General features: G+C 45.3%; 1 protein-coding gene across 1 annotated transcript in view; it reads left to right on the forward strand.

The window, feature by feature from the left end:
• FARSB (phenylalanyl-tRNA synthetase subunit beta) overlaps positions 1-26,134 on the forward strand; it is a 308,213-nt gene that overhangs the window by 101,119 nt on the left and 180,960 nt on the right. The window contains exon 11 of the mRNA XM_078665975.1: positions 13,730-13,791. Within this exon, the coding sequence (XP_078522101.1) occupies positions 13,730-13,791 (62 nt within the window). The remainder of the gene's footprint in view (positions 1-13,729; positions 13,792-26,134) is intronic.

Genomic DNA, 26,134 nt, shown 5'->3' on the forward strand with positions numbered 1-26,134 from the left:
CCACACTAGCAGGAAAGCACCCGAACAACAGGAAGGTTCACCTCTAAACCTTTAATTTGCGGTACAGGCGAGTAAAGCATGCAGGTAAGTTTAAACAGTTCCAGCGCTTTGCCTGACGCGTTTCGAATGACGAGCAGGCAAGCGGGGGGGCTCATTCAGAGCCTTGAAATATAGCAGATATAAAAGTGCCTCGATTCACGAAGGGATAACGGACTATATCTCCCATACCTCCGCGTCAGGCAAAGCACTGGAACTGTTTAAACTTACCTGCATGCTTTACTCGCCTGTACCGCAAATTAAAGGTTTAGAGGTGAACCTTCCTGTTGTTCGGGTGCTTTCCTGCTAGTGTGGTAACCTCAGGAGCGTTGATGTTAAAGCGGCAGCCCAGCCGCTGGGAGAGCACCACCCTGTTAAAACTGGAGGCCGCTGAGGATGTGGATACACCTATCCTATGGTGGAGCAACAGGCAGAGGATAAAGACGAGCAGGCAAGCGGGGGGGCTCATTCAGAGCCTTGAAATATAGCAGATATAAAAGTGCCTCGATTCACGAAGGGATAACGGACTATATCTCCCATAAAGCACCAATACTGATGCGAGCATATCTATGGGGGTGTGTCCACCGCAGCACGTTTTCCACACGACGCCTCTGATGAAGAGACATTCGAAACGCGTCAGGCAAAGCGCTGGAACTGTTTAAACTTACCTGCATGCTTTACTCGCCTGTACCGCAAATTAAAGGTTTAGAGGTGAACCTTCCTGTTGTTCGGGTGCTTTCCTGCTAGTGTGGTAACCTCAGGAGCGTTGATGTTAAAGCGGCAGCCCAGCCGCTGGCAGAGCACCACCCTGTTAAAACTGGAGGCCGCTGAGGATGTGGATACACCTATCCTATGGTGGAGCAACAGGCAGAGGATAAAGACGAGCAGGCAAGCAGGGGGGCTCATTGGAGAAGTGGAGAAGTGTGGCTCACTGCTTAGAGCAGCAGTCCCTGGTGTAGAGGCCTGGCCCGGGACCAGGGTTCAAATCCCGCCTCGGCTGATCTCGGTGATCTTGGCGGTTCTTGGGCTCATAATTCCTCGGACCTGATTTCTCGCCTTGGTGCCTACTCTGAGCACGAGTCCCACGCTGCAACTCTGGGCAATAGCTTGCTTAGTCTCCACAACGGCCCCCTACAGCGCTGGGGATGCCTGGTTGCACCCCGGGGATGCCCAGGAGTGGACATTTCACGGGGAAAAGCCAGGATGGGTTCCCTAGTGGTATGAGTACAGCGCCAGGACACTCCTGAGTATCAGTGCGCTCTATATATACGCTTACATTCAGAGCCTTGAAATATAGCAGATATAAAAGTGCCTCGATTCACGAAGGGATAACGGACTATATCTCCCATAAAGCACCAATACTGATGCGAGCATATCTATGGGGGTGTGTCCACCGCAGCACGTTTTCCACGCGACGCCTCTGATGAAGAGACATTCGAAACGCGTCAGGCAAAGCGCTGGAACTGTTTAAACTTACCTGCATGCTTTACTCGCCTGTACCGCAAATTAAAGGTTTAGAGGTGAACCTTCCTGTTGTTCTGGTGCTTTCCTGCTAGTGTGGTAACCTCAGGAGCGTATATATATGTATATGTATATATGTATATATATATATATATATATATATATATACATATATATATATATATATATATATATATATATATATATATATATATATATATATATATATCACACAAAAAGGTCCCCAGAGGTAGGATCGCACTCCGCAGCAGATAAGTTTGCACAAAACTCTTCTCTTAGGCATGTGGCTTCCCTTCCCCACACATTGTCCACAGACCTGACGCGTTTCAAAGCTTCTTGCTTCTCTTCAGAGGCCGGTAACTGACAAGACATTTTGTAAGGCTGCTCCGTGTCCCAGCTGGAATGCTATTAAGTGATTGCACAGTTTGAATGCTTTCAATGATTGCACAGCTTCCGGTGTGCTCCCGTTAGGGAATTGGTTTCCAGTTGCATCTTGGGAGTTGGAGTCTTTGAAGCCTAATTTTCACCCTCCATTGGGTTTGTCCGCAGTACCACAAGTAAGGACACTTTATTTTAAGCCCTCCATTAGGCTCCGGATGAGACTACACATGCCTTTAGTTCAATACCTGCTGTGCCCATCAGAACGTGACGTTACACTTCTGCGAGACCGTTCCATTGCTCTTCGGCGGTGCGTGATCCTCGCGGCCTGGAAGCGCCGCGTACATGTCACACAAAAAGGTCCCCAGAGGTAGGATCGCACTCCGCAGCAGATAAGTTTGCACAAAACTCTTCTCTTAGGCATGTGGCTTCCCTTCCCCACACATTGTCCACAGACCTGACGCGTTTCAAAGCTTCTTGCTTCTCTTCAGAGGCCGGTAACTGACAAGACATTTTGTAAGGCTGCTCCGTGTCCCAGCTGGAATGCTATTAAGTGATTGCACAGTTTGAATGCTTTCAATGATTGCACAGCTTCCGGTGTGCTCCCGTTAGGGAATTGGTTTCCAGTTGCATCTTGGGAGTTGGAGTCTTTGAAGCCTAATTTTCACCCTCCATTGGGTTTGTCCGCAGTACCACAAGTAAGGACACTTTATTTTAAGCCCTCCATTAGGCTCCGGATGAGACTACACATGCCTTTAGTTCAATACCTGCTGTGCCCATCAGAACGTGACGTTACACTTCTGCGAGACCGTTCCATTGCTCTTCGGCGGTGCGTGATCCTCGCGGCCTGGAAGCGCCGCGTACATGTCACACAAAAAGGTCCCCAGAGGTAGGATCGCACTCCGCAGCAGATAAGTTTGCACAAAACTCTTCTCTTAGGCATGTGGCTTCCCTTCCCCACACATTGTCCACAGACCTGACGCGTTTCAAAGCTTCTTGCTTCTCTTCAGAGGCCGGTAACTGACAAGACATTTTGTAAGGCTGCTCCGTGTCCCAGCTGGAATGCTATTAAGTGATTGCACAGTTTGAATGCTTTCAATGATTGCACAGCTTCCGGTGTGCTCCCGTTAGGGAATTGGTTTCCAGTTGCATCTTGGGAGTTGGAGTCTTTGAAGCCTAATTTTCACCCTCCATTGGGTTTGTCCGCAGTACCACAAGTAAGGACACTTTATTTTAAGCCCTCCATTAGGCTCCGGATGAGACTACACATGCCTTTAGTTCAATACCTGCTGTGCCCATCAGAACGTGACGTTACACTTCTGCGAGACCGTTCCATTGCTCTTCGGCGGTGCGTGATCCTCGCGGCCTGGAAGCGCCGCGTACATGTCACACAAAAAGGTCCCCAGAGGTAGGATCGCACTCCGCAGCAGATAAGTTTGCACAAAACTCTTCTCTTAGGCATGTGGCTTCCCTTCCCCACACATTGTCCACAGACCTGACGCGTTTCAAAGCTTCTTGCTTCTCTTCAGAGGCCGGTAACTGACAAGACATTTTGTAAGGCTGCTCCGTGTCCCAGCTGGAATGCTATTAAGTGATTGCACAGTTTGAATGCTTTCAATGATTGCACAGCTTCCGGTGTGCTCCCGTTAGGGAATTGGTTTCCAGTTGCATCTTGGGAGTTGGAGTCTTTGAAGCCTAATTTTCACCCTCCATTGGGTTTGTCCGCAGTACCACAAGTAAGGACACTTTATTTTAAGCCCTCCATTAGGCTCCGGATGAGACTACACATGCCTTTAGTTCAATACCTGCTGTGCCCATCAGAACGTGACGTTACACTTCTGCGAGACCGTTCCATTGCTCTTCGGCGGTGCGTGATCCTCGCGGCCTGGAAGCGCCGCGTACATGTCACACAAAAAGGTCCCCAGAGGTAGGATCGCACTCCGCAGCAGATAAGTTTGCACAAAACTCTTCTCTTAGGCATGTGGCTTCCCTTCCCCACACATTGTCCACAGACCTGACGCGTTTCAAAGCTTCTTGCTTCTCTTCAGAGGCCGGTAACTGACAAGACATTTTGTAAGGCTGCTCCGTGTCCCAGCTGGAGTGCTATTAAGTGATTGCACAGTTTGAATGCTTTCAATGATTGCACAGCTTCCGGTGTGCTCCCGTTAGGGAATTGGTTTCCAGTTGCATCTTGGGAGTTGGAGTCTTTGAAGCCTAATTTTCACCCTCCATTGGGTTTGTCCGCAGTACCACAAGTAAGGACACTTTATTTTAAGCCCTCCATTAGGCTCCGGATGAGACTACACATGCCTTTAGTTCAATACCTGCTGTGCCCATCAGAACGTGACGTTACACTTCTGCGAGACCGTTCCATTGCTCTTCGGCGGTGCGTGATCCTCGCGGCCTGGAAGCGCCGCGTACATGTCACACAAAAAGGTCCCCAGAGGTAGGATCGCACTCCGCAGCAGATAAGTTTGCACAAAACTCTTCTCTTAGGCATGTGGCTTCCCTTCCCCACACATTGTCCACAGACCTGACGCGTTTCAAAGCTTCTTGCTTCTCTTCAGAGGCCGGTAACTGACAAGACATTTTGTAAGGCTGCTCCGTGTCCCAGCTGGAATGCTATTAAGTGATTGCACAGTTTGAATGCTTTCAATGATTGCACAGCTTCCGGTGTGCTCCCGTTAGGGAATTGGTTTCCAGTTGCATCTTGGGAGTTGGAGTCTTTGAAGCCTAATTTTCACCCTCCATTGGGTTTGTCCGCAGTACCACAAGTAAGGACACTTTATTTTAAGCCCTCCATTAGGCTCCGGATGAGACTACACATGCCTTTAGTTCAATACCTGCTGTGCCCATCAGAACGTGACGTTACACTTCTGCGAGACCGTTCCATTGCTCTTCGGCGGTGCGTGATCCTCGCGGCCTGGAAGCGCCGCGTACATGTCACACAAAAAGGTCCCCAGAGGTAGGATCGCACTCCGCAGCAGATAAGTTTGCACAAAACTCTTCTCTTAGGCATGTGGCTTCCCTTCCCCACACATTGTCCACAGACCTGACGCGTTTCAAAGCTTCTTGCTTCTCTTCAGAGGCCGGTAACTGACAAGACATTTTGTAAGGCTGCTCCGTGTCCCAGCTGGAATGCTATTAAGTGATTGCACAGTTTGAATGCTTTCAATGATTGCACAGCTTCCGGTGTGCTCCCGTTAGGGAATTGGTTTCCAGTTGCATCTTGGGAGTTGGAGTCTTTGAAGCCTAATTTTCACCCTCCATTGGGTTTGTCCGCAGTACCACAAGTAAGGACACTTTATTTTAAGCCCTCCATTAGGCTCCGGATGAGACTACACATGCCTTTAGTTCAATACCTGCTGTGCCCATCAGAACGTGACGTTACACTTCTGCGAGACCGTTCCATTGCTCTTCGGCGGTGCGTGATCCTCGCGGCCTGGAAGCGCCGCGTACATGTCACACAAAAAGGTCCCCAGAGGTAGGATCGCACTCCGCAGCAGATAAGTTTGCACAAAACTCTTCTCTTAGGCATGTGGCTTCCCTTCCCCACACATTTGTGTGACATGTACGCGGCGCTTCCAGGCCGCGAGGATCACGCACCGCCGAAGAGCAATGGAACGGTCTCGCAGAAGTGTAACGTCACGTTCTGATGGGCACAGCAGGTATTGAACTAAAGGCATGTGTAGTCTCATCCGGAGCCTAATGGAGGGCTTAAAATAAAGTGTCCTTACTTGTGGTACTGCGGACAAACCCAATGGAGGGTGAAAATTAGGCTTCAAAGACTCCAACTCCCAAGATGCAACTGGAAACCAATTCCCTAACGGGAGCACACCGGAAGCTGTGCAATCATTGAAAGCATTCAAACTGTGCAATCACTTAATAGCATTCCAGCTGGGACACGGAGCAGCCTTACAAAATGTCTTGTCAGTTACCGGCCTCTGAAGAGAAGCAAGAAGCTTTGAAACGCGTCAGGTCTGTGGACAATGTGTGGGGAAGGGAAGCCACATGCCTAAGAGAAGAGTTTTGTGCAAACTTATCTGCTGCGGAGTGCGATCCTACCTCTGGGGACCTTTTTGTGTGACATGTACGCGGCGCTTCCAGGCCGCGAGGATCACGCACCGCCGAAGAGCAATGGAACGGTCTCGCAGAAGTGTAACGTCACGTTCTGATGGGCACAGCAGGTATTGAACTAAAGGCATGTGTAGTCTCATCCGGAGCCTAATGGAGGGCTTAAAATAAAGTGTCCTTACTTGTGGTACTGCGGACAAACCCAATGGAGGGTGAAAATTAGGCTTCAAAGACTCCAACTCCCAAGATGCAACTGGAAACCAATTCCCTAACGGGAGCACACCGGAAGCTGTGCAATCATTGAAAGCATTCAAACTGTGCAATCACTTAATAGCATTCCAGCTGGGACACGGAGCAGCCTTACAAAATGTCTTGTCAGTTACCGGCCTCTGAAGAGAAGCAAGAAGCTTTGAAACGCGTCAGGTCTGTGGACAATGTGTGGGGAAGGGAAGCCACATGCCTAAGAGAAGAGTTTTGTGCAAACTTATCTGCTGCGGAGTGCGATCCTACCTCTGGGGACCTTTTTGTGTGACATGTACGCGGCGCTTCCAGGCCGCGAGGATCACGCACCGCCGAAGAGCAATGGAACGGTCTCGCAGAAGTGTAACGTCACGTTCTGATGGGCACAGCAGGTATTGAACTAAAGGCATGTGTAGTCTCATCCGGAGCCTAATGGAGGGCTTAAAATAAAGTGTCCTTACTTGTGGTACTGCGGACAAACCCAATGGAGGGTGAAAATTAGGCTTCAAAGACTCCAACTCCCAAGATGCAACTGGAAACCAATTCCCTAACGGGAGCACACCGGAAGCTGTGCAATCATTGAAAGCATTCAAACTGTGCAATCACTTAATAGCATTCCAGCTGGGACACGGAGCAGCCTTACAAAATGTCTTGTCAGTTACCGGCCTCTGAAGAGAAGCAAGAAGCTTTGAAACGCGTCAGGTCTGTGGACAATGTGTGGGGAAGGGAAGCCACATGCCTAAGAGAAGAGTTTTGTGCAAACTTATCTGCTGCGGAGTGCGATCCTACCTCTGGGGACCTTTTTGTGTGACATGTACGCGGCGCTTCCAGGCCGCGAGGATCACGCACCGCCGAAGAGCAATGGAACGGTCTCGCAGAAGTGTAACGTCACGTTCTGATGGGCACAGCAGGTATTGAACTAAAGGCATGTGTAGTCTCATCCGGAGCCTAATGGAGGGCTTAAAATAAAGTGTCCTTACTTGTGGTACTGCGGACAAACCCAATGGAGGGTGAAAATTAGGCTTCAAAGACTCCAACTCCCAAGATGCAACTGGAAACCAATTCCCTAACGGGAGCACACCGGAAGCTGTGCAATCATTGAAAGCATTCAAACTGTGCAATCACTTAATAGCATTCCAGCTGGGACACGGAGCAGCCTTACAAAATGTCTTGTCAGTTACCGGCCTCTGAAGAGAAGCAAGAAGCTTTGAAACGCGTCAGGTCTGTGGACAATGTGTGGGGAAGGGAAGCCACATGCCTAAGAGAAGAGTTTTGTGCAAACTTATCTGCTGCGGAGTGCGATCCTACCTCTGGGGACCTTTTTGTGTGACATGTACGCGGCGCTTCCAGGCCGCGAGGATCACGCACCGCCGAAGAGCAATGGAACGGTCTCGCAGAAGTGTAACGTCACGTTCTGATGGGCACAGCAGGTATTGAACTAAAGGCATGTGTAGTCTCATCCGGAGCCTAATGGAGGGCTTAAAATAAAGTGTCCTTACTTGTGGTACTGCGGACAAACCCAATGGAGGGTGAAAATTAGGCTTCAAAGACTCCAACTCCCAAGATGCAACTGGAAACCAATTCCCTAACGGGAGCACACCGGAAGCTGTGCAATCATTGAAAGCATTCAAACTGTGCAATCACTTAATAGCATTCCAGCTGGGACACGGAGCAGCCTTACAAAATGTCTTGTCAGTTACCGGCCTCTGAAGAGAAGCAAGAAGCTTTGAAACGCGTCAGGTCTGTGGACAATGTGTGGGGAAGGGAAGCCACATGCCTAAGAGAAGAGTTTTGTGCAAACTTATCTGCTGCGGAGTGCGATCCTACCTCTGGGGACCTTTTTGTGTGACATGTACGCGGCGCTTCCAGGCCGCGAGGATCACGCACCGCCGAAGAGCAATGGAACGGTCTCGCAGAAGTGTAACGTCACGTTCTGATGGGCACAGCAGGTATTGAACTAAAGGCATGTGTAGTCTCATCCGGAGCCTAATGGAGGGCTTAAAATAAAGTGTCCTTACTTGTGGTACTGCGGACAAACCCAATGGAGGGTGAAAATTAGGCTTCAAAGACTCCAACTCCCAAGATGCAACTGGAAACCAATTCCCTAACGGGAGCACACCGGAAGCTGTGCAATCATTGAAAGCATTCAAACTGTGCAATCACTTAATAGCATTCCAGCTGGGACACGGAGCAGCCTTACAAAATGTCTTGTCAGTTACCGGCCTCTGAAGAGAAGCAAGAAGCTTTGAAACGCGTCAGGTCTGTGGACAATGTGTGGGGAAGGGAAGCCACATGCCTAAGAGAAGAGTTTTGTGCAAACTTATCTGCTGCGGAGTGCGATCCTACCTCTGGGGACCTTTTTGTGTGACATGTACGCGGCGCTTCCAGGCCGCGAGGATCACGCACCGCCGAAGAGCAATGGAACGGTCTCGCAGAAGTGTAACGTCACGTTCTGATGGGCACAGCAGGTATTGAACTAAAGGCATGTGTAGTCTCATCCGGAGCCTAATGGAGGGCTTAAAATAAAGTGTCCTTACTTGTGGTACTGCGGACAAACCCAATGGAGGGTGAAAATTAGGCTTCAAAGACTCCAACTCCCAAGATGCAACTGGAAACCAATTCCCTAACGGGAGCACACCGGAAGCTGTGCAATCATTGAAAGCATTCAAACTGTGCAATCACTTAATAGCATTCCAGCTGGGACACGGAGCAGCCTTACAAAATGTCTTGTCAGTTACCGGCCTCTGAAGAGAAGCAAGAAGCTTTGAAACGCGTCAGGTCTGTGGACAATGTGTGGGGAAGGGAAGCCACATGCCTAAGAGAAGAGTTTTGTGCAAACTTATCTGCTGCGGAGTGCGATCCTACCTCTGGGGACCTTTTTGTGTGATATATATATATATATATATATATATATATATTGTCCTTCAAACCCTGTTTTGCGCTCCACTACTGGTGCTCAGCATAGGGGCCGGATCATGGTCCAAAACAACAATTTTACTCCAATGATGCGGCAAATAAATAAATTATAAATATATATATATATATTACATATTAAATAAGAACCAAACCACATTCACTGGATGATCTAATCAGTGATGTCATTTGAGATGTCATCAGTGAATTCAGCAGTGATGTCACTGACCATGTCATGAATGATGTAATATGTGACATCATCAGCAGTGGATTGCGGATGCGCGAGTTATAGTTAGCAGAACTAACTATAACGGAGGAATTTCAATGGTTTTGTACGAGTGAAATGTCCAGCTAACTATGACACCCCTAAAACCTATGTTTTTTTCAGTGAATATATATATATATATATATATATATATATATTACTCACTTGTGGTCGCTACTGTGTAGTTATAGTTAGGACTGTGTTTCCATAGGAAGTAGATTTTTTTGGTTTGCGAATAACTTTGCCGCCGTTTGAGGACTCTTCAAAAAACTTTACATAGAAAAAGTTTTATCCACCCTAGCTCCTTTCTGGAAAGTTTCTGGGTGATCCGTCAAGCAGGGGCTGAGAAAAAAGCGGTCCAGAATCGCATTATCCTCAAGCAATTTCCCTTGAACTTTAAACACAGCTACAGCCAAAACGGCTGACAAAATTATACCAATTATGGCAGAAAGTTATATATTTACCCAGAAATCATGCTTTTTGTGATGTGGTGTGAATTCGTTCAGTTGTTTTTCAGAAATTAATACTCAAAATGTATAGCTATATCAGGCAGTGGTACTAACGCGGAATCAGCAGATCCAAAGATATAGATGTGATTGGCTGCCTCACATCAGCAAATATGTTTGGTAGCCATTTTAGGACTCAGGGACTCAGTCTCTGTGCCCTGAAAAAGTAATGCAAAGAATATATAGAGGGGCAGGGTATGTCCATCAATGCTTTATGGGGTGTGGGGGAGTCCCCGTGAGTCCCCAGGGTGTGCCAACTATGGACCAAAACAGAAAACAAAATTGACTGTGTTAAAAAAAAAAAACATTATTCTGAGCAAACCTGCCCTTTTTAAATCCTTCCCCTCTCTGGGATGGCGCAATAATAATAACTAGAGAGGGGCATGAGACCTGAGTAATTTAATTACCCTAGGGACCCCATCCCACGGCCCCTCAGTAATTAAATATATTGGTTTTTGGAGGAAGGGGTGTGCGCTGCCCCCTCCCCGAGCCATAGAAGGCTCCCAGGGCTTGATGTGAGCCAGTGTCCCGAGGAACCCATCCCTCATAACATTGTTTCTTCCTTCCTGGGAGAGCACAGGCATGGAACAGAAACCCAATTCCCTGCCTGTACTCACCTAAACATAGTTTGCTCCTGCTCGGCCAGAAAAGAAACAAAAGCAAGCATCAATGCGTCCAACCCCCTGGGGCTCTTTAATGTGGTGGGTGTCCCGGGTGGGCACCCACAAAATTAAGAATTGCCAGCACCCACTGGCACTCAGGAAGGGCACTGGCAGGGGCGTCATGGACCTCCCCCAAGCAGCTGCCAACTGTAATGGCAGGCCCAGGCACCCACAATGTGGGGGGGGGGGTGGGGAGTGTAGTAGTGGGCCTCAGCAAGGCCTACCAGTGCTAGTGGTTCGCCCTTCTCTGCACAGAGTCCTCAGACCAATAGGTTAGAAGTTGGCACAGAAACTGGAATAGAAAATACAAGATTTACTAAACCTCATGAGGTGGAACTACATTCACACAGCACCCTTTGGTAATGTATGAAGTAGCACACAGAATGGAAGGAGCTTGGTCCTTTTATACCCACACAGGGGCTCAAAAGAAGGCGGTACCAGTACAAGAAGAAGGTTTTAGGTACATATAAGGTCATACAGAAAATGCACAGTCAACAAGTGGGAGGAGCTAACAGTTGCTAATTCTGGTGAACACATCCTGACAGTTACAGACTAACAGCAGCTGCAAGGACAGCTGCATGCTCAACTGAGCATGTGCACAGCAGAAGAAACTAAATATAACCTGTCTCTAGGCAGATTCCAAGAGCAGACAATAGCAAGGTAGGACAGAGCACATGGCAGGCACGTGGTAGCACATGGCAAACAAGATGCTGCCAGAAATACAAAATTGATTCCACAAAACGGCTAAGATAACCTCTACATACAGGATGGCTTCTGCTAATGCTAACCCAATCGCTGCCAAATTACAACAGGAGAGGAGTGGCGGGCTGCTGGCAAAAAATGAATTAATGAACAGCCGGAGCTGCTAATTTATTATTCACTACTCCTGGCAAGGAGTGCCCCATATTGCCCTTTCTGGGCAAATTTTCAGATTTTGATTAACTTTGTTGTGCCCCAGTCAAGACGGGGACACCGCCAACATGTTTTTAAAGCCTTGTCGGGACTACAAGGCTTGCAACCGCCCCTTAAAAATTAATACAATTAATCTGGTGTTTCCTGGGTTCAATAGAGCATGACCCCAGGACGTTTTTATATATTTTTAAATTATACCTAAGGCTGAAGATTTGCTCTTCAGTTTAGGAAATCAGGGACCTATTGTGATTATTTCTAGACCTGCATTAACTGCCCTGAGGATTGTTAAAGAAAGATTTTGATACTTGTTTACAGGTATTTAAAAGACAAATGCTTTAGTTACACGTTTATTGATGCATATTGCAGCACTTCTTCCAAATAATCAATAATGGATTCTATTTGTTTTTATGGTAAATGCGAACACTAGTGATCCCTTGACAAAGCAAATAGGCTTGTCTGTATGTATTAATGTGGTGATCCCTTGTCAAGACAATATTCTGGGTTCTGTGGGAATAATGGCTGACTAAACCTTAAAAAAACACACAAATGAAACATTTTTTAAGTTATAGTTAGGTTAACTAATAATATTTCACATTAAATGTAAGAAAAACTCAGAAATTCACTAAAAAAGGTTTAAGTGATGTTATAGTTGGGTGAGGTCAGTTCTAATGTAACATTTTAAGCTAAAAAAACACTGAAAGTCAGTCATTTATAGTTAACTGAAGTAACTGTAACTCAAGCTCTGTAACTATAACAAGTGCCCTCGCCATGCAGTACATCACATCACATATTACATCATTCGTTACATGTTCAGCGACATCATTGATAACATCACTAGTGAAGCTCCTAACCGTAGCGGGTGCCCAGCTTTGTGAGAAGTTAGCCACCAAATTCCGTTACTAATCGTGATTTTGCAATGAAAAAACAGATGCACTACTTAGGAAATAGTGGCTATATCCATAGGTTTTACTTGATCACACAAATAGTATCGTCAACAAAGACCCTTTTTGGTTGGGCAAGAGCCATGCTCACATTTGGCCACCATGTTTTTAAGTAAATTAATATCTTCAAATGGACACCCCCTTCCTGTCACATGATTGCTAAAGAAGTGGAAGAAATACTTAATAATTATTCCAAATTAATCCTTCCGTATTTTTACTACATATAATTGCATATTAGTTCAAAATAATTAAAGAAATTCTGAATTATTCAATGTATTTAGATCCAGTAGCTTAATAAAAAGGGAAAATAGTTGATTAAACAATGTGTTGGCAATCCATAATTAATTTTCTTCTGGAAAATGTTTTTTTCATATGCAGATCCCAAATTTCACTTTCAAGCTGTTTTCTTCTGACTATACCATCCCAGTTCATTTCAAAACATGTCCCGATTTGTATTTACATAATCCATTTACCCCAACTAGGTTAATTTTAAAATAGTCGTTGCTTATCTGCATACACATTTTCTTTCACTGTGCAAAGTCCTATGCAGTTACTACAACCCAGGAACCCTAATCCATATCTCATAATTCCTGGATTTCCGGGGATTGCAATTTGGGTCCAACAGAAGAGGCACCACACTAGGAAGTATTGTAATGTTTCTTCCCCCTTATTTATAATGTGTTTAATGTATGTTTTTATTATTCTATGTGTATTAATTGTTTTTGTCGTTGGCCTGTGAAACTGCATATTGGAACCTGGTTGCAGTTGCGTACTAGGATGGATCGCTTATATTTATCTGTAATATGCTGCTGTATGAATTGTTCACTTTTATATCTTTTTTAATTCAAAATGGTGTTTTAATAGCTTTTATGATACGAGCTGTCGAAATAAAGCATATATAAGCCAAGATATTTCATCAAGTCTAATAAATGTGTTTCAAATCATTATTATAGAAAATCTGTAAACAGTTTAGATCTTCACGCTTGCGAAGTGGCACACAAATTTCATTTGAGCCAAAAATAGTTCCTGTTAGCAACGTCTTTACTTCTTATTTTATCCTTGAAAATAATAAACTGTATTAACTTAATAACCAATCAAAACAAAAAGTGAAAATGAATCACAGTATTATAAACATACTGCCCTAACTGAACATAACGCTATTCATCCAAATTAAAACCGTCTCTATTTCTTCTGCTCACTTGTGTCTGATGTCTGCTCTGGTCCAATGTATGAAGATGAGAAAGAATTTATTGTGAGCTTTATGGAAGAAGGTATTCTGAACTTTTCAAGTTCTGTAATTGATTTCACCTGTAATTGTAGGATCTTCCTTATCGGACAGAACGTGTGACTGCTGATATAATCAACAAGAAAATAGGAATCTGGTAAGTTCTAAAAAGTGTGCGTAATTTGGTTTGATAGCCCAATGCCGAAAACTTCAGGAATGGTATGAGCTGTATTTAACACATAATTTGTTTTTGCGAATGGAAGTGCTCTGTTGAAAATCTTAAAGATGGACCAGAGTAAGACCAATCCCTAGCTTACCTAAAGATATTTTCACCATACTGTTGCAAAATGAATGTGTCCTCATGTAATGAAACTGGTGCTATGTAAAGCGCTCTGATACCCTATGTCTTTGGGTCTAGTTAGTGCTATATAAACCTTTAAAAAAAAAATTAAAAAACAGAACGTTTATTTCAAAAATAATTTAATGAGGGTTGTGTATTTTCTGTTTTACCATATCGACGGACAAAAATAAGTTATTCACTCACAATTGAGTGTCATCAATTTTGTTGGATTTCACTTGATCTGAAAATACAATGATATGTCAACATAGTGCAGATATCCAAACTTTTACGTCCGATTACAAATATGTTTATCTTCCATGGTTAGAACACTACATTCTTGAGCAAACCCGAAGTCTCTACACAATGGTCCTCATACTTTTTCAAACTTTTTGGCTCAGCTGCTGTTTACTTAGATGGTTATTTCTACTTCCATACAGCAGATAAGGTTTTCCTCTACTTCTCAAATAGCATTGACTAAAGGGTTACTGCAGTTTTGTGCATTGTCTCATCTAGAAACCTCGAGGGTCACATTGCAACAGCTTTTTGTTTCTTAAACCTTCATTTCTTCCTAGAACCCGAATGATGTTGTACTGTGGAATATTGCTCTGTAGGTACCCACTACTTTGTGTATTTCTTCGAATACCTTATTCCAGGATTGTTTTATTAATGGGAACTGCCTTATTGTATGAAAGAACTTGCCTTCCTTTTCTCAATTTCTTAGACCTGTACCAGTTTCGAAGTGTCCAAATATTTGCATTTGCGTTCTTTTATAGTATACCCTATGGAAGACTTTGAATGTGGCCACTTGCCTGGAGTACATCTCGCCAATCTTCCTCACTGTATTCTCCTATGTCTTTCGCACATTTCTATTTCAACTTATTGAAAGTCTGAGTTTTGTTGTTTCACTGTGTTGTATATGTTGCAGAGATCCCTCTTTGACTGGTATGTCCTGTGAGTAACGTAGAAAGGTCTTTAAAAATTAACATTCTTGATAGATGTTGTAATTAGTGTTTTCTGTTGTACAGCCTTGTAATGCAAGCCGAGATAGATAAAAATGTTCAATGCAGTTAGACCCCAGACTACTCTGACGACCATAAAAAAGAATACGTTTTCTTTTTGACGTGCAAAATTTTCTTTCTTTAATTGCCTCTTAACTTCAAACAGTTGTGGGTTAGTTTGATACTTAAATGTAAGACATACTCTGAATTATACCATAAAATATCCTTAGCAAATATGCCTTTCTTTAAAGTCATAGAATGGTCCGTCATGATGCAGTTTCTAAATTTCTAATGTAAACCACACCCACTTAGCACTTTTGGCAGCGACAGTATGGAGCCATTAAATGCCAAAAGCATGCCTTCATCTGCATGTGCAACTACCCCATACATACCTGTGGGTTTCCTACTTTACCTTGTTAACCTGTGCCTGTGCAGCAGACATTACAGATTGGAGAAGACCAAATTGCTCAAAAAAGGGTTAAACTGGTACTTAGGCTCTTTGAAGTCCTGTGGCACTCTCTAAAGATTAACCATTCGGTTCTATGTTGTGCTATCCTGCACAACATGCTAGAGATACCATCTAAATTTGATGATCAATAAAGAAAGATATAATTTATGGATAGTCCCAGCATTCCCACAGGTATTCAATACACTGTCCTTCAATATAGACTGTGAGACATAGCCAATGCATTAGATGCTCAGTTCATTTTCGATAGTGGCAGAAGGTGTCGGTTTTATGACCCACCCCCCTCCCGTGATGTTGGAGGTCTGCCATCAACTTTCCTTTGTAATTTATGTATATATATATGCATCAGGTCTCTAATTTCCTATGGGGGGCAATGAAGTTGGAATGTTGTGTTATTATACAACCATTTATATATGATCTCATTATATCAAATACTCTTGTCAAACTATACATTCAGTACAACCTGTGCCGTGGGCGTATGTTGTCAACAGATAGACATTACTCAATGATCGATTGATGTATGATTCATGATACTATCTGTAATGCACTGATAATTTTTCTATGAATGGCTGTATTCATTCTGTTTTTACAGAACAAAGATAAGTAAAACATTTAATAAAGTGTGTTATAAAAAAGAGGTCTCCGATTTCCTATAAGTTTCCATATTATATATGGTTGACTCCAAGCTACATATAGGATGCTGGAAAGAAGGTGTTGGGAAAACTACTTTTAGTATACACTGTTGAAAGTTTGGCTAATACCAAGAACTTGTTTGTCGTGCTTAATCCTTAAAACTAGATTCTTAGTAGTTTGGTGAGCTTAGGTTTCCTGACTCAAACGGTGAGATCCTTTGCAATTGGAGGTAGAATCCTTGTAAAGATGGTTAAAGTCACACAGGAATAGGGAAAGAAATAGACTATTTCATGTGATTGATATACAAATTGCTTATTTAAAGTCAGACGTCAATACTGAATGTTTTGCCATGGTGTTTGCTTTCTCATTTTCCCTCTAGATTGTCATGTTTTTAATTATTCTAGTGTTATTAGACGTTGCTGATAGGGAGTTTGATTGGAAACATACAAGGAAACTGAGAGGTTGACTTAGAGTTGTCAGATGAAGGACAACTGCAAAAAAAGTACAGAATGCTGGATCCGCCCCATTTAGAATTTATTGTTCATTGTGGTTAATGTTGCGAGTGTGTGCTTGTTCTGCTTTAGGTTCCTCTGGGCTTGGGGAGTTGAAATCTGCAGTTAGGGAAAAGCGATTCCTCACAGCTGTGTGGGCTGCTTGTCAGAGCATTGCAATGTGTCTCAAACTGCCAGCGCCATTTTGGGATTTTTAAACAAAGTTTGAAGGTAAACCAATACCAGTTTCAGATATATCGCTGTGTATTTGTATACATATAAGTATTGATTGGATCAAGGTACATTTAGAGAAGCTATATTTTAAGATTTTTACTCTGGTTGCATTTCTTACTTCAATTGTTTTTTTATTTTTTTTAAATATGGCGAGGAAAGGTGAAAATAAATAATCCCATAGGATATCCCGGTACTACTAGACCTTTAGTCGCATTCCATTTTAAATATATAAAGATGTGCAGGAAGAAGTGCAAAGCAAATGTGCAACTCTGTATGAAAGAGTTAACTAAATCTGCTCGTTAAGTCTTTTGAATTGTCATCTGGGTCAACTTAATATTAACTAGTTCATGTTTTTTATTTTTATAAAGCCAGGCCTTGGTGGGCATGGTGCTACCTAAGGCGAGCCGCCAAAGGCTTCATGGCTATGGCGAAGAGGATTGGGGAGAGCAGGCATACCTGCTTTGTCCCCCGGGAGACCTGAATTGGAGGGGGGTGATGGTGGTGACCACCCCATTAATCCAGAGCCTCGCGGTAGTCTTTGAGTAGAGGAGATTGATCAATTGGATGAATTTAGGACTTAACCCCAGGCATGCCAGCAGCGTAACTAGTTATGGCCATGGCGCCTCCAGCACAGGGTCTACCTCCTGGAGTGTGGCAAAAAGGGTTTACAGGTTAGGCATTTTGTCTCTGCCCAGGACAAAACCAGATTAGTCTGGCTGCATTATGAGAGGCAGCAGGGGAAGGATCCGCGAAGCAATTCGTTCGGCCAAGATTTTATTGTACACATTAATCATGGACAGCGGCCTGTATGATTCACAGCTCTTCGGTCCTTATCTGGCTTCAAGATTGTAATGATAAGTGCTTCCATGAGCGACGGGGGCAGCTCATCCCTCTCCAGTGACTCCCCATAAATATTTATATGATGCGGGTCCAGTAATAATGTGAATTTCTTATAAAACGCTGCTGACAGGCCATCCAGGCCAAGGGCTTCATCTCCTGGGAGAGCTCTTATTACCTGGATCACCTCCTGCTCAGTGAAGGGCTCATCTAGAAAAGTTGGTGCCCGTCACCAAGCCAGAGCAGCTGTATTGAATTAAAAAAGGTATCAAGATCTGGAGGGGCTTGCAGCTGCATCACATCATAAAGAGAGGACTAGAAAGAGATTTCCTCCTGCACTGCTTCCTTGCCCACAACTGCCACGTTCTTGGACATGCGGAGTTCTGCAATATAATCACTTGCCCTGGATTTTCTAAGAAGACCAGGTAGAGTTGTGCCTGCCAGCTCTCCCTCCCCCTACTTCCTAGCGCTCGTCTTCCTGCCAAGATAGTGAGCCTCAGTACTGCCTCTTCAAAATCATCGATCTTGCCTCTTATGCGGCTCAACACTGATATACTGTTAGTGCCAAAGAAATTAGGCTCAAGGCCATGTACCACCTCCTCAATGTGATGCAAATCTCTTCTAAGCGTCTGCATAACCCCTGTCTGTTTTGCAATGCATTTTTCCTTATGACAGTCTCGAACACCTCCCACAATAACGAGGAGGATTAAACGGTGCCTACATAAAATTAAAAATACTCCACTCTTTTAGTTCTGATGGCCTCCCGGAACATCTGGTCATGCAAGGCCCTGGGCAGCAACCACCAACTGAATGCCCGACAGAGGCACTCCGGCATGGCGAGCTCAATGAGTACCGGAGAATGGTCAGAGATAGTTCTAGGCAAGTGAGTGGCAGCGGAGACCCAAGATTCCATGTCCCCGGAGGCGTGCCAGTAAGCAATTCACGACCAAGAGGGACCAGCAGCAGTGACACATGTACCCTCCTGCATGTCTCCATTCCTGCTCCTGATATCTACCAGCTTATTGTCTGCCATAACGGAGTGGAGTTGCACCACCGCCCTTGGATTAGGGCGCCGGGGTCCGCCCGACCCATCTCTTCGAGGGTGAAGGACCACATTATAATCCCCTCCCCAGAAAAGTGCACTAGGACCCAGAGTCAAATAATCTCCAAATCTCAGCAAAAAAGTCAGGATCGCTCACTGTGGGGCCGTAGATGGATGTGAGCCTAAGCCGGTGCCCCCCAAGCATGCCGGCCAACATCACATCTCTTCCTTGTTTATCACATAAAGTTACTCGTGTGCACCAGGGCAAGCCCTTCTTAATGAGGATAGCAAACCCCTTGCAGAGTTTGAGTAGCACGCCACATGTTTTCTCCAATCCACCCCGCTCGCAAGAGCATGCTGGTGTGTTCAGTCAAATTCAATTCTTGTAAAAAGCAGACATCCACGCCATGCCGACACAGATGAGCGGCTACCAATCTCGGCTTGAGCCTATCATTCAGGCAGCGAATGCTCCAAGTAATCACTTTCAATCATGTTAAAGCGGGAGCTCATACAGCCATGTACGTGGCTTCAGTTCACCTCTTATGCTCGAGATGCCCCCAGTGACTGCAAGAAAAGAGAAGGCAGTCAGAAAAGAGAGAAAGAACAGAGTCTGGGAAAGATCAATGGAAAGAAAATTAGTCAAAATTAACAACCTAATCATCATTATACTTCGGTTTTTACTGTGAAAACCATAAATGTCAAGCAAACGCAGATAAAAAGCTCCATCATGTGTACAAAATGACAGTGCTATAAGACCAGCATGTGCCCATAATTACAAAGTTAAGAAGGCAAGCACCATATATCAGAACAATGGATCCATAATGAGGAATAACATCATCAAAACACCATAAAATACAGAATTAATGATAAAAACTATATCAAAGAAGGTAACACAATCCCCAAACAGCCCTGTAAAACAGTTATAAGCATGAACCATATTAAAACCCTATCCATTTTGATGTAGTAACTAAGGGATCTCCATCAGGGTTGAAAACAACTTGACCTAAGCCTGATAGTGGCCCTTCGAAAGCTAAGCACGTACAATACTGAGTAGCTTGAAAGAAGTTGTAAAAAGATAAAACCAGGTCTGACCTGCTTAAAACTTTCTTTTTTAAGAATAGGGATGATAAAAGGCTTTCTTGGAGCCTCCTAAAAACTACAAAAGAATAATAAGTGCATCATATCCTGTGGAGACTTACCATCGCAGCCACAGGGTATGAGACACTCCCCTCTATATGCATCAAGCAGATGGGCCAAAAGATAATGAAATAGGTCAAGTCGTTGTGACTACTTTTAAAACATAAAAGATAAGGTTCAATAGATGACAGTTTTTGGTGAAATATACCTACACACACTGGGCTTTCTCAACTCCACTTCTTTTCTGGATCAAATACGTTCTTTGAAAAAACACTCTTTTACCCAAGTTAGATCCCTACTACAGATTGGCTCCAGATTCTCAAATAAATGTTCCCTGCCCAGACTACCAAACATTCTCCATCATACTTTAACGGTGGTCAAGGGAAAGACAGTCCCTTAAAATATCCTTACTAAGGGCACTTTTCTTCTTGTTCCAAATTTTCATCCACAAAGCTAAGGGGCGAAAAGCCAACATGTCTGGCAGGAAGGCCATCCCCAATTCTTCATGTGCTACATACAATGGGATTCTCTGCGGTAAGCAGAGTATGCGTCTCAGGTAAGTATTTTCAACAATTTGCAGTGCATTCTGCCCAATGTAGCCCTATATCTCACTCCATGACGTTTGAGATACATTCTACTCTGTAGATCTGAAAAAGTTCCCTAATCGGTTTACACCCAGTCTAGATGCGGAATATAAAAAGCTTCAGTTGCTCTAGCAACATCCCCTTTCTCAGCCCGCTGCTGTTTAATGTCTATTTGGCCCCACTTTTTACGCTGATTGCCAAATGGGGGGGTCAAGGCAATTTCGTATGCAGATGATACGCAATTAGTCTTCCCCTATGCAGATACGTCGGAGGCAGCCTTTAGCAAAATTAGGGGATGTCTTCGAGATGTGGCTAGCTGGATGAATGCAAACAAACTAAAATTGAATGCAAGCAAAACGGAGGTGCTATTTTTTGGAAAAAATACACATCCCCCCCGACCTGTGGTGGCCTCCTGAAATGGGTCCAGCACCATCACCCGGAACCCATGCAAAAAATTTGGGAGTAAGTTGGGATGAGAATCTCTCTTTCTCCCCTCACATACAGCAGGTTACCGCCGGATGCCTGCACAAACTCAGAAACCTCCGAAAATTTCTGTCTTTTCTACCAGTCGAGTGTCGCAAAATGGTAGTCCATGCGACAGTCACATCCCGACTAGACTACTCAAATGGCCTCTACCTTGGTCTGCCCAAATTTCTGGTGCAACGCCTGCAGATCGTGCAGAATTGGGCTGCGAGACTGATAAAACGTATCCCCCTTAGGCATCATGTCTCTCCGCATCTGCACGAACTACATTGGCTTCCAGTGGCAAACAGAATAAAATTCAAAGTGCTCACCTTGGCGTTCAGAGCACTAAAAGGGACCTGTCCTAAGTACTTAAAACTCAGACTTCCCCGTTACCATCAAGAGCGACAGCTGCGATCTAACTCTTTGCTTAAGCTTACTGTCCCACGAGTTAGAAAAGCCAGACTCGGGGGCAGGTCCTTTTCTGCTGGTACGGCGAAACTCTGGAACACCTTGCCCTCTGCCATCCAATCTGCTACGACAGAAGCCAGCTTTAAGAAGCTCCTAAAAACCTGGCTCTTTATGCAGAAAACCTAATAATTTCTTCATGACTTTTGCTTAATGCTGAAATACTCGTTAGCGCCGGGACACCTCATTGAGAGGTAGCTGTTCGCGCTTTATAAGCATCAGTATTATTATTTATTATTATAATCAAAGGGCGCCAACTCAGGGTGTCATCTAACACTACTTCCGGGTATGAAAAAACGTCTGTCTTGGAGATCGGCATGGTCTCTACCCTAAATGTGTAGGGCTTAGCGGTTTGAGGAACCACCTGCATTAGAAATGATTTACTATGATTGACAAACGGGTCCAAGTTCTCCATGAAATGTTCAAAGGAGCACAGCAAGAGTTGTAGACCCCTTGCTGTCCTCACCATTAGGACAGCATCGTCTGCATACAGTAGGACTGGCAGACTACGCTTACCCAACATCCACCCACACCCAATACAACCCCTCAAACAGGCTGGGTAAAGACCCTCACTCCAAACAGATCCTTCTACGGCTAACAACATGGTAAAACTTAGGAACCATCCCTGAGGGGAACCACTAGGTACCCAGCTCTTGCCAGTCGGTTATAAGCACAAAGCTCCACCCAGCTCCCAACCATCATCCAGCTAGCTAAATCATTGTCACTTGTGCGGCTATTTTCATCCTCTTTCTGCTCCGGTTGAGTATCCAACTTTGCTGGTTGGAGGCCTCTTACAAACCTGGCAGTGGCCTTCGGGTCAGTAAAATTGGATGTTTTGCCAGTATTGAAGAAGCACAAATTTGCGGGATAAACTAGAGATTATTTGGTGTTGGTCTTTTGAAGAGACTGTTTCACTGGCAGAAAGTAAAGCCTCTCTGCCTGTTCAGCTAATGTGAATTCAGGTAGAACAACACCATGTTCCCTTGGTAGGATACTGTTTGCTGAGCCTGTGCCAGCCTAAGCACAACACCCCTGCCTCTATAGGTGAGGAGGCGGGCAATGATGGGCCTAGCATCTGCACCCAGCGGAAGCCGTGTGCCCCACGATCTATTAGCCTGCTCCACTATGCAGACACTGGACAGCGACACCCAAAACAGGGCATGCAGCATTTGCTCCACATAATCTTCAACACGGGTCATGGCTGTGGACTCCGGAATTGACACAAGTCTCCTATTGTTCCGCCTTGACATGGCTTCCAAGTCCTCGTTTTGTGGTGGATTACTTCAAGCACTTTTTCCATGCGTAGCAGTTTCTCCCTTGTTGTGTTCCCTTCCTCTTCCACTACTGTAGTCCGTTGTTCCAACTTTTCATCATGACTGGACACCTTTTCTTTTAAGCGGTCAAATATATCTGCTAGGGAGTCGATTTTGCTATTTATGGCCCTTAGTAACTGCTTAAGGTCTCTGAACATTTCCCTAATGTTGGGCTACTGGGAGGATCCTTTGCAACCTAATGGGTGCCCATCCTCCAGCAGGGTTGCCGCTTCCCAAGCTGGCTTATGCTGGCCAAAGATCAACTAAGATTGACGGGTGTCAGTTTTCCCCATGTTAATAGGAATCACGTGGGAGCGCTCAGAGCAAACGTTCTCCTTGCCACATAGTCAGTTTGGAAACAGTGTGAAGGAGCTTATCTGCGGCGCCTATCATGTATGGTATATTAGGGGTGAGTGAATGGTGACCCACCAAGCTTACGATGACACCTGCGCTTCTCTCTTCCCCAGTCCTGAGCAGCTAGTCTTGTAGATTAACCCCGCTTTTCAAGCGCAACCGGGGGGCCCCAATGCCACACCTTTGGAGCCTACAATTGCGTAGTGTATGATACACTGCTTTAGTGAGCAGGGCCCGCTGGCTCCACACTATTGCTCTAGGCGGAGCCCCCTCTCCAAAGGCCCTGATTCCGCATGGGTCCAAATCCTGCACTCCCCAGTCTCCTCCGCTACGGCTGGGGGGTGGCTTACCTGTTTATCTCCTCCCACTCAGCTGAACAGCGAGGTCACCCCGCGGACCCCCGGGCCCACTCGCTGCCACCAGCCGAGCCACAGACCTGCTTCCTCTTCTGGTTTGTCCGCAGCCGCCTCCTTCCTTCTGGTCGTTTCCAGTTGGCTCCAGGTCAGGCAGAACGCACTGTGTGAGGGAGTGATTCCACTCCTCGCCGGGTGCACAGCTTAGCCAGGCATCACAAAATATGCCACCAAATTAGTCATTCATTACTTCTTCTTTATTTTTCATCACAGTTATCAACTTTTAGTTTCATTCTTCTTCTTCTTACATATGTTTGCTTCTGTCACAAGGAGGAACGCTTACACTTTGGCTATATTCTAAATGAGGCAGAAATGCTAATCCAAGCCGCCTTCTGCGCCACGGTAGCACATGTAAGTTTTGTTCATATCCATTAAAAGTTGATAACTGTGATGAAAAATAAAGAAGAAGTAATGAATGACTAATTTGGTGGCATATTTTGTGATGCCTGGCTAAGCTGTGCACCCGGCGAGGAGTGGAATCACTCCCTCACACAGTGCGTTTCATTGAAGTTACGTGGCAGGGCTGTCCACGTCAACCGGGATTGCACGCGACAAAGAGAATAATAGGATTAACTTAACAGAATTGGAAACAAAAGAAGGTGTGCACCGGGACCCTCATACAGTGCAGTCCAGGTCAGGCAGCACATCTGGCGCCGCCAGCCGCTAGGCCGCACCCCTCAAACACTCATTAGACGTGCCCTTGATGCTGCAACCGGACACCTCCACGGCTCCCGCTGCTGGAGCAACGCCCCTGTCACAAGGGACTCAAGTGCCGCCATCCTGGGCTTCCACTGCTCCAGCCCCATCCCAACGCATCCATCTGCCCTCATCCTGTGCAAATAGGAAACGATGACCTCTGCGCTGTGTGTCGGGATGCTCACTGTCCTTTACTTTAATACAGGAACCTGCTTGCTGGGTGGCCGCGGCCGCCACCTCCTTTCCGGCCGGCTCATGGTTCCTTCAAGCATATAGCCATTGTGACCCTGCACACCACGGGCTGCCCCACTGCTTCACTCTTTCGTCAAGACCCCAGAAGCCGTGCCCAAGCACGCCCGCAGCTCCTCCACAAACAGCTGCCGCAGGTGGCAGCTCCTCTCACAGGGCCCCCTGCGTCGGTCACCAGCGATCTCCTTTCCTCCAATGCCGCCACTGATGGGGTATGCCCAATTTGTCATGGCCCGACTTGCCCGAATTAGGACAGCAGACCGAGGCGGCAACCGCGCTCTACCTCACCAGCTCCCTCGCCCACTCCGGAACATGGTGGGCTCCACCTGTACACCAGATGATGTGGGGTCACCTCCGCCAGCTGGTCGTTACCTATTCAGCCTGTGAAGGCGGATAAATGACGGATATTTAATCCAGCCTGCAGAGCCTTGCAAAGTGGCGGCCATCTTGCGGCTGGGCTCTCTAGCGTACCCCAACTAGTCTATGATAAAACACTCATAACGTTGTCTTTGCTATAGAGAAGTTAGTAAAGTACTCCAAACCATGTATTAGAGGGAGGGACATTAGCGCTATAACAGATTTTATTTTTGTGCCAGCTCCTTTGTTTCTGTTTATCTCTAGATTCAATATAGTTCACAGCCCTATTAACGATCACAACCCCCTGCTGTTAGACGTTGGAGGATTAAATGGTGGTGTTGGCACTCTGACGGAGGCACAAGGCGTGCTCTTTCTTTCTGATCTAGGTAGGAGCCTCAAATGGTCTCAGGTGGACCTTACACAGTTTAAAGTGTCTCTTTTTGTGGGGTGTAGGCAAAAGATTGCCAAATGTTTCGGTTTATGCTCTCCTAGTAGGTCAGTTTTGTTGTCATTTTCTGATATTGCACATGTGTCTGCACTACTCAGCGTTCCTGTGATAAGTACTCCCTCACAGGAACCAAAATAGTTAGATTGTAACAGCTACACTGGACTCCGCCAATTGAAGGCCTGCTCTAAAGCAGGTTCCCAGAGATAGGGATCACTTTGCCTCCTGTTGGAGGGTATTTTAGAAGACTCTTGCAAATTGTAAACTGATCTTATGCAAGAGTGCGTGGGATGAACTAGCACAAGCCTGGGAAACCAAAGAGAGTTTTACTATCTGGAGGGTGGTAAACAAGCCAGGTTTTCTGATGCACCTGGCCCAGCCATACACCGTCCTATTTTGGAGCAACAGTGGGGAGAGAATTTTTAAATTTTGGGCTCTGTGAAGGCAAGGAGGATTGGGATGGTCTAGCGGGGGTAGACCAAATCTGGTCTTCACGTTGGGTGAAGTTACTCAGGGTATCCGGGCTATATCCCGTAATAAAGCCCCAGTTCCTGATGGAATATCTCCAAATCTTTTTCAGGATGACATTGATATTTTGGGCCATGCCTTGATCTGGTTCTTAATACTGATGTAAGGGAGTGTGCACCGCTCTCTTGGATCACTGCCGTAATAGTCCCAGGGTTTTTAAGAAGGGGGACAAGGATAACCCCTAGTGTTATTGACCAATTTCTTTGATTGATGCCCCAGTAAAAGTCTTGGAGAGAGTAGTTTCGAATATGCTGATGTTGTGGGCAGATGAGAACGACATATTTTCTGAGGCGCAATGTGGCTTTTGGCTGGGCAGATCGACAATGGATAAATGTTTAAATCTGTATTTCATTCTAAATAAATTCTATTGCGTGGCCGTAATCACTTCAATTGGCATTTGTGGACCTCATGTCTGCTCCTTGTAATGGGGTGGATCTCAACATTGTGTTTCTC

The sequence above is a fragment of the Lissotriton helveticus genome, chromosome 11 (genome assembly GCF_964261635.1).
Source record: "Lissotriton helveticus chromosome 11, aLisHel1.1, whole genome shotgun sequence".
Classification (NCBI taxonomy): domain Eukaryota; kingdom Metazoa; phylum Chordata; class Amphibia; order Caudata; family Salamandridae; genus Lissotriton; species Lissotriton helveticus.